Consider the following 15,738-nt stretch of genomic DNA (forward strand, 5'->3'; position numbering starts at 1 on the left):
AAGACTAGATAATGATCTGAGATGTCATCGCTCTGCTGCAGAAATTCAACGGCATTAACATATATTCCATGTGATAATATTAGATCTAGAGTATGATTAGGTCCTGACACTTGTTGTCTAACTCCAATAGAGTTAAGAATGTATTTAAATACCAATTCCAATGCATCTTTTTCGTTATCTACATGTATATTAAAATCACCAACAATTAGGACTTTATCTGCAGCCAGTACTAACTCTGATAGAAAGTCAGCAAATTCTTTGATAAAGTCTGCATTGTGCCCTGTTGGCCTGTATACAGTAGCCAGCACAAATCTAAAACGTGATTTATCATTTACACTAGATATTGTTACATTAAGCACCAACACTTTAAACAATGATAATCGATCCAAGTCAATCCAAGATGGCGGCACTGTGTTTGTCTTGTCTGATCTGCTGATCTACAGTCTTCTTTTGTTTTGTTTAGATGTTGAGAGTTTTATTCCAAGAAAGCGTATAAAAATTTCGGTCTCTTTCTTGAATTGAGTCCGGATTAAGTCAGATCTCTTGAAACGGATTTTGAGCCATCTATAATCTGCTTCGGGCTGAAGCGTGCTTACCTGTTGGACTTTGCTCTACCCCGGGTCGTCATCCACCTCGCTTTCGCTTTCGCTTTGGGAAGCGGTTGCGGTAAACTACGGCAAATCGGACAGTTGGCTGTTGCGCTATAAGCGTGCTTACTTGTTGCATGGTTACGGCTTGACATCTTATCGTCACGTTGTTGCTTTGGAAAGCATCGGCGTTGAACAACAGCGCGGAAAGGAACGGCAGCTACTTGAAGAACCCCCGATTTCATAGATCATCTTGCCGGTGGGGATTATAGCAGTCAAGGTCGGTGATGTTTCTTGCCTAATTTAAACTCTCCAGCTGCTGATTGCCCGTAAATAAGACTCATATCCTCCACAATATCGCTCTGCCCTTTGCCCTTTTGTCGGGGTTGTGGAGCTGCTCGAGCGAGCTTAATTTTTGCCTCGGATTTAGTCTGAACGTTTCTGATTTCAAACGCTGATAATATGAAGATGTTGCTTTTCTGCATGGTAATCTTCATGCTTGGACTATGGGACACACAAACAAAAACGGAAGAAAAAGCGATGTATCTGTCGCGTTTCCATATGTTTCTTCCCTCCAAATGTACGGACACTACTTTTATATTCCGGGCTGTTATTAATTCTACGCAAATGGACACAAGGACAAAGAACTTACTTTTCTTTGCTTTTATCCCTAAGATCTCTGTATCGGACTCTCGAAATGATCAATGTAGTATTACATCTAAAAATGTAAGGCAGCGATATTTGATAATGTTGCTGCTTTTGCTGGCCGGTATAAATCCAAATCCTGGTCCAGCGGGATTAGTTTCAACTCCTCTAGATTTTTCAAATAGATCAGGCCTTAAAATGGTACATCTAAATGTTCGTAGTCTGTTGCCAAAACTAGATCAATTACATATATGGGCTAAGACGACTAAAGCAGATGTTTTGGTTATCTCTGAGACGTGGCTTAAAAAATCTATTTCAAACCATGACATTGCATTAGAAGGGTATAATGTGTATCGAGTTGATCGTAAAAGTAAAGGGGGTGGAGTTGCAATGTACATTAAATCGAACTATCATGCAACTGTTCTTAAATCAGTCTCTTTCCCTAAACAGTTTGAATTACTGGCCATCGACCTGGAATATGGAAAGGATTGTCATTTATGTATTGTAGGTTGTTATAGACCACCAGCAGCCATCAGTGATGCTCTCACCTCACTGTCAGCTGTCCTAAACGACATACTTTCTAAAGATCTTGTATTATTGGGTGATTTGAATTGGAATTGGCTGACTTCACATTCAGATCAGTTCAAAGCATATTGTGATTCTGTGAACCTCACTCAACTCATTGAATCAACAACACGGCCGAATTATAAGAACCCAAGTAAGTCCACTTTAATAGATCTTATACTAACAAATAAACCCCATAAATACACCTATACAGGGGTCTTTCCTGATGATGTCAGTGATCATTGCACTATAGCGGTTATAAGAAATTGTAAAATTCCCAAAGTCAAATCTAGAATTATTACTAAAAGAAACTTTAAATTGTTTGATATTCAGGGTTTTTTACATGAATTGTTTACATCTGACTGGGACAGATTGTTTTTAATACCTGATGTGTCCATTGCATGGCAGTATTTTCACACCTTGTTCTTGAAGATTGTGAATAGGCACGCACCAGTTAGGACTTTCAGAGTAAAAGGCCGCGATAACACAATAGTATTTTATCTAGGTTTCAGTCCGGTTTTAGAAAAAATCATAGTACAGTAACTGCTACTATGAAAGTCTTAAATGACATTACCTGCGCCCTAGATACTGGAAGATCATGTGCTGCAATGTTTATTGATTTGACTAAAGCTTTTGATACGGTCAATCATGATATCCTTTTGTTGCGTTTACATTGTATCGGTCTCTCTGAAACCGCATTAGGCTGGGTCAGGAATTATTTAAAGAATAGGTGTCAAAAAGTGCAAATTAAGGGGTCTCTTTCTGATAAGCTCACCATTGAATCTGGTGTGCCACAGGGGTCCATTTTGGGTCCCCTGTTGTTTACATTATATATTAACAACCTTGGTGATAATCTATCAGATACAAGTATCCATTTATATGCCGATGATACCATTTTATATTGTTTTGCATCTTCTATTGAAAATTGCATTTTAAAGTTGCAGGAAGCATTTGAATTAGTTCAGCGTAACCTATCTTCTTTAAAATTAGTCCTAAATGATAAGAAAACAAAATACATGGTCTTTTCTAGGAAACATAAGACTGATTCTTCTCCACCACCTATTTACACTTTGCAGGGTAACTCTATAGAATTGGTCTCCTCTTATAAATACCTAGGGTTTGTGTTGGAAGAGGACTTATCATTTAAGTTACATGTTAAACAACTGTTGTCTAAGTTAAGGTTACAGCTGGGCTTTTATTTTCGGAACAGTGCATGTTTCTCACAGTCAGCCAAGAGAAAGTTGGTGGAATCTACCTTTTTACCTATCTTAGATTATGGAGATGTTTTTTACAGAAATACCACTAAAGCTCTCTTACAATCAGTAGATTCTGTTTATCACTCTGCTCTAAGATTTATAACTTGCACAAAATATCACACTCACCACTGTGCACTGTATGAAATGGTAGGTTGGCCTTCACTTCACATAAGAAGGTACAAACACTGGCTCATACTTGTATACAAGGCATTAGTCGGCCAGCTTCCTCAATATATCAATAGCTTATTAACTTTTAATAGTCAAGGGTATAATCTACGTTCAAGTAGATATATTCTGTTAAATGTTCCTTTAATGAAAACAGAGTTTGGAAAAACTGCTTTTATTTATAGTGCATCAGCTGCTTGGAATGAGATCCAAAGTTCATTGAAACTTGATGAACTTATTTCAGTACATGTGTTCAAGTTACATTTAAACAAATTATTCAAATCTGTCTGCACTTGCTCTTAACGTTTAATCTTGTTTTATTTTTATATATGTGTGTGTTGTGAAATCTGTTTTATGTAGTTATGTATATTATGTGCTGCTATTTTGGCCAGGGCGCACTTGTAAATGAGATATTTATCTCAATGTGTTTATTTCCCTGGTTAAATAAAGGTTTAATAAAAAAAAAAAAAAAAAAAAAAATATTTGAAACTAGACTTCTTAGTAATTCTGAAAATATTACTATAAATTACAGCAACACCTTCCCCTTTGCCTTTCAGACGGGGTTCATGTTTATAACCAAAATCTTGGGGGGTGGACTCATTTAAATTGTGTCAAATTGAGTTAAAAGAGATCAATCCAAAGACTAGTCTTGTTCGATATACAGATCAAGCTGAAATTTATCAGTGTAGGGCTTTACAATTATGACAAAAACCACAATTGTCGATTATTCCCTTGAAATTGACCAATCACAACACACTGGTCCAGCCAACCAATTAAGAAGGAGGGGCTTCATAGACAGGAATTAAGCAGTGTTACTGACAGACTGCGAAGAGAGGAACTGCAACAATGTAAAATATGAGAAAAATAATGTGTTTTAAACATTCAAGAATTAAAACCTGTTTTGGAGCCCAAAAACAAAATCAAGACTTGTGAAAGGATATGATATTGCCTCTTTAAAGCTATTTAAAACTGTGATGGACTAAGAAGTAGTTTTTTCTAAGCCGAAATGATGTTTTAAACACTTTTTCAGGTTATGTGGACAGAGGTCAAGCCAAACGTCTGATACTGAACTACAGCCTCATCTTTGATCTGAATCTGAGTCCACTGAAGATCAATGAAATCACACGTAACACTCAGCGAGAGGGCAAAGTTCACCTCGCCTCAGCTCTGCAGCAGCTGAAGGAACTATAAACCTCTTGACCCTTTTCTTAAATCTATGCACATACTACAGCATTACAGTCATCCTTAATAACCACTCTAGAAAGTATTAATTTTGACCCTGTAAAAAGGGCTTTTAAATGAAAGATGAGTAATCCGAATAAAAACAGACGCCATGTTTCACCCAAAAATCTAAAAGGAAAAAAAAAGAAATTATATTTTGTATGAAGAAAATGAATCCTACTTTTATTACTAATGTGCTTAATTGTCATGAAAACAAATATTGCAGTGGATGGACAGATCGATATAAATATAATTTAAAAAATAATTTCTTGTTTTCATGACATTAACGACTCAGTGACGACTGTTACTTTGGTTCCTTGAAGAGGGAACGAGGAGCTACGTGGTTTTTAACGCTGTAGGTTGACAATCTGCATGATTGTGTCATAAAGCATGTGTAAAATCAGTCCAACATTGGAGCTCTGATTTGGAACATTGATTATTAACCAAGACACATTTGCATTGCTACTAATTCAATGAAAGGGAAAATGAAAAGATACTGTACTCACTCACTTTAGAATTGAAAGTAATGCTTCATTCTCTTTTTTTTTATTTGTAGTAAAAGCATTTAACTAAACAAATTAGATAAAACTACATGTGTATACATTTTATTATAAAATAAAACGCATGCACCCAAAATAAAATAAATTTAAAAAACTGTGCTTAAATGTTTAAAACTTTTTGCCACCATGAAGCTAAAATTGACCATTCTTGTTTATGGAATATTTGAGCCCGTTCTCATCCCAAGGCGTCATAAACTGACGCTTTTGACATTTCGTCTAAATCCAACGCACATGGCACCCTTTAGCGTCAATATGAGATGCAGATATATATGGGCCAGAAGGCGCCTCCTAGTGGTCTAACCCTAACCCTACCCCAGACCTAAACCTACCCATAACTATATTGACGCTAAAGGGTGCCATGTGCGTTGGATTTAGACGAAATGTCAAAAGTGTCCGTTTATGACGCCTTGGGATGAGAATGCGATTTGAATATTTCTTGTGTGATGATGTCAGTCTGATACATTTCGGGTTACTGATGGTCACTCTTTAGTATCTCTGCTGCAGCAGATGATGTTGAAGGTCTGAGGAAGGTGGAAAACACCCATGATCCCATCCATGTCCAGAGGCTGTGGATCTGGCCAGGAGAAATGAATCCGCTGTAGGAGAGACGTGATGTACAGGAAGAGCTCCGTCCTCGCCAGCGTCTCACCAAGACAGACCCTCGGACCTGATAAACCAGCACATAAATATTTAGGCCTAAATTTCAAGATTTAGCTTATGCTAAAACTGTAATCCAAAATGGATGTACATTTTATATGCAAAATACATAAATCTTATATTTAGGCCTAAATATTTATTTGCGTGTAATATTAGTCCAGTAACCTTTGTGTTTATTAATATCAGAAATGCCTGACTCACCCAGTGAGAACGGGATGAAACACTCCGGCTTGCTGAAATGTCCGTTCTCATCCAGGAAATTCTCTGGGTTAAAGGAGTCGGGATGCTTCCAGTGCTCCTTATTGCTGAAAATTGCTGCTAAGTTTGTTAGGATCATAGTTCCCTGTATGAGGAAAGTTCATCAGAGTTAAATAACCCTTTTCACAAAACCCAGGGGAATTTTTAACCTCCTATATTGTACCATGTTTCATAATGTAAACAGTCATAATTTACACTGGCTTATTGCTCTAACATGAGATTACATAAATATTTATATAAGATTCATTCAATTGATTGGACATGTGATGGAAATGTGTTATGTTATGGCCTCAGTATTGGTAAAAAGGGTATTTTGACATGAAATGTGCAGGAAAGTGCAGATGAAGGAAGCCCAGGTCAAAGATCATGTACACATCACATGATCAAATAATCTAGACTTACTGAAAAGTGCTTAACACAGAAGAACTTGTATAACATATGATTAGCTTATAATCATTACAAACCAATCACCAGCAGGGCCGTGCACAGAACTTTTGAGGGGAATGTGCTGAAACTGAAAAATACCAATATGCTTAATTGCCATTAAAATAATGACATAATGCAAATTCATGGAAAACAAATCTTAATGTCTCCTTAAAAATATATTTTCTTTAAACAAATTTTTTTTTTGGGGGGGGGGGGGGATTTAAATGTAACTTGGACAATTTTTTACAGGTTTCATGACAACGCAACTTGCTTAGTGCAATGTAATTTGTCAACAAACATAGTGGTCCATTGTGTATTAGGCCTAGTATTAATGGTGCAGTATGGAAGAATGACAACTACTTGGCGAAATAGCTTCTGCAGTCAAATTCAAAATATTGAAGATCGTCGGTTCTCCCGTCACCTGCTCAGACTGGACGGCGCTCACACGGGTTGCCAGTTTGAGCACACGCAACAGGAACAAGCGCAAATGGACAATAGAATACAAAAACAATTTTTCAATCCTATTAGAAGAAAATAAACAAAACCCTAGGTATTTCATTGAATCCGTGGCTAAACTAACGAAAAATAAAGCTTCAAGCCCAGATGTTATATCAGGGAAAAAATTACAGTGTAGTCTCACTGACGAAAAATTCGATTAATTCATTGCTATAGGAGAGGGTGAATTTTATAAATTCGTTAAATCATCTAAATCGACAACGTGTATGTTAGACCCTATACCGACTAAACTATTGAAAGAGATGCTTCCAGAGGTCATAGATCCTCTTCTTAATATCATTAATTCATCTTTGTCATTAGGATACGTACCAAAAACTTTTAAGCTGGCTATGATTAAACTGCTTGTTAAAAAAACGCAACTTGATCCTACAAAATTAGTCAATTACAAGCCGATCTCGAAATCTACCTTTTCTTTCAAAGATACTAGAAAAGGCAGCATATTCACAACTATGTTCCTTTTTAGAAAGAAATGGTATCTGTGATCATTTTCAATCAGGATTTAAACCGTATCATAGTACTGAGACAGCTCTCATTAGAGTCACAAATGCTTTGCTCTTATCCGATCGTGGTTGTATCTCTCTATTAGTGCTACTCGATCTTAGTGCTGCATTTGACACTATCGACCACAACATTCTTTTAAAATAGACTCGAAAATTATGTTGGCATTACGGGAATTGCACTAGCATGGTTTCAATTATATTTATCTGACCGTTATCAGTTTGTAGCAGTAAATTAAGAGATGTTTTATTGGTCAAGAGTTCAGTATGGTGTACCACAAGGCTCAGTACTAGGACCGTTGCTGTTCACTCTGTACATGCTACCCTTAGGAGATATCATTAGGAAGCATGGCATTAGATCCCTTTCGTAGCCACTCCGAGTTACGTCGAGTGACGACGAAATGGGGGTTTCACTTAGAAGCCAATAACCTATATTAAAAAACGAGCCAATGGCAAAGAAATATCATCGGTCTACGGAATTTGCATAGCGTAGCTCCGCCCCACCTTGTGGGTATATAAGGAAGGACGCTGGAAAAATGCAGATATGTTTTTGCTTCAGAGCCAAGATGTCCTCTTCACTCCTACAGCCTGAATCTCTCAGGGTGTCATCGAGTATCCTTTGATTGACAAACTGCATGATTGTGTTATAAAGCATGTGTAAAATCAGTCCAACATTGGACCTCTGATTTGGAACATTGATTATTAACCAAGACACATTTGCATTGCTACTAATTTAGAATTAAACATTGCATAAACATGAAAATATACTGTATTCACTTTAGACTTGAAAGTAATGCTTCATTCTCTTTTTTTATTTGTAGTAAAAGCATTTCACTATACAAATTAGATAAAACTACATGTGTATACATTTTATTATAAAATAAAACACATGCACCCAAAATAAAATAAAATGTAAAAAACTGTTCTTAAATTTTTTAAACTTTTTGCCACCATGAAACTGCAAATGACCATTCTTGTTTATGGAATATTTCTTGTATGATGATGTCAGTCTGATACATTTCGGGTTACTGATGGTCACTCTTTAGTATCTCTGCTGCAGCAGATGATGTTGAAGGTCTGAGGAAGGTGGAAAACACCCATGATCCCATCCATGTCCAGAGGCTGTGGATCTGGCCAGGAGAAATGAATCCGCTGTAGGAGAGACGTGATGTACAGGAAGAGCTCCGTCCTCGCCAGCGTCTCACCAAGACAGACCCTCGGACCTGATAAACCAGCACATAAATATTTAGGCCTAAATTTCAAGATTTATGCATTTGAGTTGCAAATAAAACTTCCATCCATTTAGATTACAGAGCTTTAACTAAACAAACTGGTCAAATTAATGTGATGCATATTTGTTAGTCATACATAAATTAAATATTTCCACACTCAGAAATACATGGCATCATTTATGCATGTAATTGATTCAATTTAAATCATTTTATAAATCATTACGAAAATAATTACATTTATTTAGTCAAAGTATGAACATGCATATGACTCGCTGTGGAACAAGCAATTTTCAGTTGTGTGAGACTCAAACAAATTGGATTAATTGATGATAACTATATAAACCTGGTTATTGTGCATTTAAAACATTCAGATTATAAGTAAGTACTACAGAAACCTTACCCGTTTCATTTATGTGTATGAATGACAAAAATACATCACATATTCTTTTGCTTATGCTAAAACTGTAATCCAAAATGGATGTACATTTTATTATGCAAAATACATAAATCTTATATTTAGGCCTAAATATTTATTTGCGTGTAATATTAGTCCAGTAACCTTTGTGTTTATTAATATCAGAAATGCCTGACTCACCCAGTGAGAACGGGATGAAACACTCTGGCTTGCTGAAATGTCCGTTCTCATCCAGGAAATTCTCTGGGTTGAAGGAGTCGGGATGCTTCCAGTGCTCCTTATTGCTGAAAATTGCTGCTAAGTTTGTTAGGATCATAGTTCCCTGTATGAGGAAAGTTCATCAGAGTTAAATAACAACTTTTCACAAAACCCAGGGGCATTTTTAACCTCCTATTGTACCATGTTTCATAATGTAAACAGTCATAATTTACACTGGCTTATTGCTCTAACATGAGATTACATAAATATTTATATAAGATTCATTTAATTGATTGGACATGTGATGGAAATGTGTTATGTAATGGCCTCAGTATTGGTAAAAAGGGTATTTTGACATGAAATGTGCAGGAAAGTGCAGATGAAGGAAGCTCAGGTCAAAGATCATGTACACATCACATGATCAAATAATCTAGACTTACTGAAAAGTGCTTAACACAGAAGAACTTGTATAACATATGATTAGCTTATAACCATTACAAACCAATCACCAGCAGGGCCGTGCACAGAACTTTTGAGGGGAATGTGCTGAAACTGAAAAATACCAATATGCTTAATTGCCACTAAAATAATGACATAATGCATGGAAAACAAATCTTAATGTCTCCTTAAAAATATATTTTCTTTAAACAAAATGTTTGTTTTTATTTTTGGATTTAAATGTAACTTGGACAATTTTTTACAGGTTTCATGACAACGCAACTACTTGCTTAGTGCAATGTAATTTGTCAACAAACATAGTGGTCCATTGTGTATTAGGCCTAGTATTAATGGTGCAGTATGTAAGAATGACAACTAGTTGGCGAAATAGCTTCTGCAGTCAAATTCAAAATATTGAAGATCGTCGGTTCTCCCGTCACCTGCTCAGACTGGACGGCGCTCACACGGGTTGCCAGTTTGAGCACACGCAACAGGAACAAGCGCAAATGGACAATAGAATACAAAAACAATTTTTCAATCCTATTAGAAGAAAATAAACAAAACCCTAGGTATTTCATTGAATCCGTGGCTAAACTAACGAAAAATAAAGCTTCAAGCCCAGATGTTTTATCAGGGAAAAAATTACAGTGTAGTCTCACTGACGAAAAATTCGATTCATTCATTGCTATAGGAGAGGGTTAATTTTATAAATTCGTTAAATCATCTATATCGACAACATGTATGTTAGACCCTATACCGACTAAACTATTGAAAGAGATGCTTCCAGAGGTCATAGATCCTCTTCTTAATATCATTAATTCATCTTTGTCATTAGGATACGTACCAAAAACTTTTAAGCTGGCTATGATAAAACTGCTTGTTAAAAAAACGCAACTTGATCCTACAAAATTAGTCAATTACAAGCTGATCTCGAAATCTACCTTTTCTGTCAAAGATACTAGAAAAGGCAGCATATTCACAACTATGTTCCTTTTTAGAAAGAAATGGTATCTGTGATCATTTTCAATCAGGATTTAAACCGTATCATAGTACTGAGACAGCTAGAGTCACAAATGCTTTGCTCTTATCCGATCGTGGTTGTATCTCTCTATTAGTGCTACTCGATCTTAGTGCTGCATTTGCCACTATCGACCACAACATTCTTTTAAAGGGGTCATATAATGGTACATGCACTTTTACAAGTTGATTGTACTGAAATGTGTGTTGGCAGTGCCTGTACACAACCATCATATAATGATAAAATTCCATCCAGTGTTTTTGTTTTAATCTCCTTATATGTTTTCCCCTGCCTCAAATTGAGCCGTTCGTTTTTGTGACGTCAATAAAACGGACGCCCCTCCCGCGATTGTTGATTGACAGCAGTGATTCAACACAGACCCGCCCTCGCTCGTCCTGTCAATCATAGTCCGCGCGGATTGGCGCGGTCATTGTTGATATGCTGGAGCACTGTCTATGAGCAGAATGGCGTCTAAGCGATTGTGGTGTTCTGTTCTTGGGTGCAATAACGAACACAGCAGTCATTTTAATGTTCCTAAATCCGAACCGCTGAAGACGCAGTGGCTGAGTTTGTTTTCGAAGGGAATATTCCCCACGAGCAACGTCAATGCTCTCATGTTTGCCGAATCATTTCTCAGTGGACTGCTTTATAAACGAGGATCAGTGTAAAGCTGGTTTTGCTGAGAAGCTGCACCTGAATAAAGGATCGGAACCTATTCGTCTTCCTGCTGAACCTTCAGAAGAACTAAAGTGAGTGTAACGTTTTATTAATCTTTATATTAATATTTATATTAATCTTTGCAAATCGCCAGCTGCACGCTTCACGATGAATGCGTCGGTTTACACTCAGGGTACATTACAGCATGTTTTCTATGTACAACGTTCTCAATATAATTCATAATCCCACGTTTATAATGAACAACGCGTTATGGATATTGTGTTATTGTGTTACAAACGGTGTATGCGCAGAACAGAGAGGCGGGGTGAGCAAAGCTCATTATCATTTAAAGTCATATGCACTGAAACGGCGTGCTGAAAACAGAGCTGTTTTTGACCAGGTAAAATAAGTGTTTTCTTACAATACTAATGAGAATTTTTAATTAAAGTATATTACAAACTTTTAATTTAGACCCTAAAGAATCATATTAGCTTGTACAAAAATGGCATTATATGACCCCTTTAAAATAGACTCGAAAATTATGTTGGCATTACGGGAATTGCACTAGCATGGTTTCAATTATATTTATCTGACCGTTATCAGTTTGTAGCAGTAAATGAAGAGATGTTTTATTGGTCAAGAGTTCAGTGTAGTGTACCACAAGGCTCAGTACTAGGACCGCTGCTGTTCACTCTGTACATGCTACCATTAGGAGATATCATTAGGAAACATGGAGTTAGCTTTCACTGTTACGCCGATGATACTCAGCTGTATATTTCTTCATAACCCAACGAAACTTACCAATTCACAAAATTAACGGAATGCATAGCTGATATAAAAAATTGGATGATTAGTAATTTCCTACTACTAAATTCTGAAAAGACAGAGATTCTAATTATTGGACAAAAAACTTCCACACGTAATAACCTAGAATACTGTCTAACACTTGATGGCTGCTCTGTCAAGTCTTCGTCGTCGGTTAGGAACCTGGGTGTGCTCTTTGATACCAACCTTTCGTTTGAAAGCCACGTGTCTAGTATCTGTAAAACTGCATTTTTCCATCTTAAAAATATATCTAAAATACGCCATATGCTCTCATTGGGAAATGCGGAACAATTAGTTCATGCGTTCATGACCTCAAGGCTAGATTATTGTAATGCTCTACTGGGTGGTTGCCCTGCACGCTTAATAAATAAACTACAGCTAGTTCAAAACGCCGCAGCTCGAGTTCTTACCAGAACCAGGAAATATGACCATATTAGCCCGGTTCTGTCAACACTGCATTGGCTCCCTATTAAACATCGTATAAATTTTAAAATATTGTTGATTACCTACAAAGCACTAAATGGTTTAGCTCCGCAGTACTTGAGCGAGCTCTTAACGCATTATAGTCCTTCACGTCTATTGCGATCTCAAAATTCCGGCCAGTTGATAATACAGAATATCTAAATCGACTGCTGGCGGTAGATCCTTTTCCTATTTAGCACCAAAACTTTGGAACAGTCTTCCTAGCATTGTCCGGGAAGCAGACACACTCTGTCAGTTCAAAGCTAGACTAAAAACACATCTCTTTGACCTAGCATACACATAATACATTATAGACTTCTATAATTCAATGTTAGGCTGCATAGATTAGGACAGCCGGAACTGGGAACACTTCCCTTAAATCTTGATGTACTCGCTACATCATAAGAAGAATGGCATCTACGCTAATATTAGTGTCTTTGTTTATCCCGAGGTTTTCCCGCAGCCTGCCGGATCTAGGCCGTATCCAGATCTGACGAAGGAGATCCGCCTGGACCCGATGACAATGCAGTGCTGAAGTATCCACTATCCTCTCCCTATGGAGGATCCCTTTCCCGCTCTACAGATAAAGCGTTGTGAATTTCGGCTCGCGTACCCCGAAGTGATAAAATAAAACAAAATTCTGTATCAAATTTATAGGCAAGACAAGTAGTTTGTTTAGGCATGGGTTGTATGGAATTACAAAGCTGCTCACATTTTCGAAAGCACATAACTATAGAATCAATTCTGAATGAGCATGTGAATGCCATCAGCGTTAAATCACAGGTTCGCGTTTAAAGTCTGATCATTTCGACGGAGGTGAATCAATCAAAATTAACTTTAGCTGGAAATAACATTATTCAAGAACCGCTATAACGCTAAAACAATCTGTTACCTTAAATTACATGTTTATCTCTGTAAAGCTGCTTTGAAACAATCCATTGTTAAAAGCGCTATATAAATGAAGATGACTTGACTTGACTTGTTTCTCTCTGGCCGCTTCAGAACAGGCTGCTGAGCGTCCTTTCACAAAAGAGCTTGCACGGGCACGTCTTTTTCCAAGATGTTTCGCCCGTGTATTTCTGGGTGCGGTCATTCCGTCTCATTATCTGATGGGCATGATCGCTGTCTTGCGTGTTTGTGCTTAGAACACGCAAAGGCAGCTTTCATGGATGAGTCATGTTCTCACTGCAGGAACATGACCATCGCTGCGCTGAGATCGAGACTCTGTGACCTTATTAAAGGTAGAGTCCCCTCTGCCACACCCCAATCTGTCCCCTCCACGAGAGGCGACACTTTGGCTGGTGGCCAGGGTGATCTGAGGGTTACGGTGTGGAACAAAAAAGCACCAACGATGCATCCTCGGGCCACACCCCCCCTCACCAGCGCAACAGCCCCGAGCACCTCGAGTGCAGCCGCAGTAGTAGTAGTAGCCTTTATAGTCACTAGTCACAAGTACCAGCGAAATTAGCCATCAACCTGTCCATACAGACATACAATATGACAAGGGGGTAGACAGGACAGGAAGACAGAGCATTGAGGAAGAAAATACAGCATAACATGAGGAGAGGTGAGGAGAAAAAAAAAAGGCAACCCCCAGACTATGCTCCTGTGAGGAGAAAAGTTTGGGAACAGTAAAAAAACACCTCAGCAACATTAGCACATAATCAGTACAGTCTACAACATGAACACACAAGACTTGCAACAGGGGAGGGGAGTAGGGGATGGAGGTAACCCAGCACAGGCAGGCAGCCGTTCGCTCCTGCAGCCATTCTCGGCGCTGGTCACAGACCCGTCTGTCAGACTGGTGGTACAAAGCGTTGAAGGCGAGGGATGGGGGGTGGGGTTTGGGTGATTGCATATGTGTATATATGTAAGAGTTTGTGTATGTGTAGGCCTGGAGAGTCGCTACACCTGGTATCATAATCTAGGTGGCTCAAGTCCGCAGGATTGTCATAGCGATACACAGCAAGTTGCAATGGAGACAACTCTGATCAGGTCCCAGACAGAGTCAACAATCAGCAGGTGTCTGTGGGGAGTGGGGGAAGGAACGCAAGAGCGGCTCGCTGCAGTGCTCTTCCGGGGGAGTTGTTGTTCCACCAGCAGCCTTGGCCAAGGCCACTGCTGGATGAGGGAGGCCGAAAGCAGATAAGATTGGGATTGTTTGGTCTTGGGACGAGTAGCCGCATTCCGATTTACACAGCTCCTGGTCCATTTTGGTCTCCGAAACGATCCATTTGCCTTTGCAAAGCTGTGAGCTTCTCCATGATGTTATCCATATTGTGGTTCATAGTCACAGTCTGAGTGCTGACAGCTCTGCCCACCGCTTCAATCATGACGGGCAGCCTTGTGGAGCTTTGAACAGCTGTCACCGTCTCCTTAATTCCTTGATAAACCAGGGCAATGCCTGATCCAATCAGCAGAAAACCTGTTATCATGGTTCCGAATAGGTAGATATCTTCAAATGTCCTCCACGGAAAGAGCCGCCAGACACACGACCCGCCACCTCTCCCACGCGTCCATCGTGTAGCCAGCTGCGAACGTTCCGGCAGGGCAGTCAGGTTCCCCCGAACCCAAGCTTCTCGTCGAGAAGATGCTGTCAATTGCGTTGAGAGACCAGTTGATCAAATCCATAATTTCTTAGTTTGAGAGACTCTCTCTGCACTGCTCTCCAAAGTACAAGACAGTAGACTAAACGAGACGAGAGGAGCAAAGCAGGGGAGGTGAGGGAGAGGAGGGGAAGAAAATGTGACCGCCTTCGTTGAGAGCCAAAGTAGAAATTCGGGGCTCCAGATGATGAGGCGATGCCGATCGCCGCATCACAAGGTGAGCTGGTATTTTCTGTGGATGACGATTCGGATAAGCTGCGTCCCCCGGGGTCGGGGCATTTTCCGAGTCCGACCCGGAACTAACAGCTATGCTTTCCCGGGCCGCCACGAGTGTCAGGTTAGCGTGGTACTCTCCACCCTCTCCTGAACGCTCGTGGTTGGATGATTGGTTCTTGGGGGCTGCACGCGCTGACTCTCGTCGGCGCACCCCCTTAGTTCCTTTCTTCCTGGAAGTGCATGAGGAGGTCACGAGCTCCTGGAAGTCCCCGTTGTCTTCCCGTGATAGCTCAGCGACCTCCTCCGCCTTCTCTGCCCT

General features: G+C 39.1%; 1 protein-coding gene across 1 annotated transcript in view; it reads right to left on the reverse strand.

Moving 5' to 3' along the window:
• Positions 1-8,283: 8,283 nt before the first annotated feature.
• LOC130069838 (cytochrome P450 2B15-like) overlaps positions 8,284-15,738 on the reverse strand; it is a 31,742-nt gene continuing 24,287 nt past the window's right edge. The window contains exons 8-9 of the mRNA XM_056233980.1: positions 9,180-9,321; positions 8,284-8,575 (exon numbers count right to left, since the gene is read on the reverse strand). Coding sequence (XP_056089955.1) covers positions 8,388-8,575; positions 9,180-9,321 — 330 coding nt within the window. The 3' untranslated portion in view covers positions 8,284-8,387. The remainder of the gene's footprint in view (positions 8,576-9,179; positions 9,322-15,738) is intronic.

The sequence above is a fragment of the Rhinichthys klamathensis genome, unplaced genomic scaffold (genome assembly GCF_029890125.1).
Source record: "Rhinichthys klamathensis goyatoka isolate OS25496 unplaced genomic scaffold, OSU_Roscu_1.1 h1tg000386l_1, whole genome shotgun sequence".
Lineage (NCBI taxonomy): Eukaryota > Metazoa > Chordata > Actinopteri > Cypriniformes > Leuciscidae > Rhinichthys > Rhinichthys klamathensis.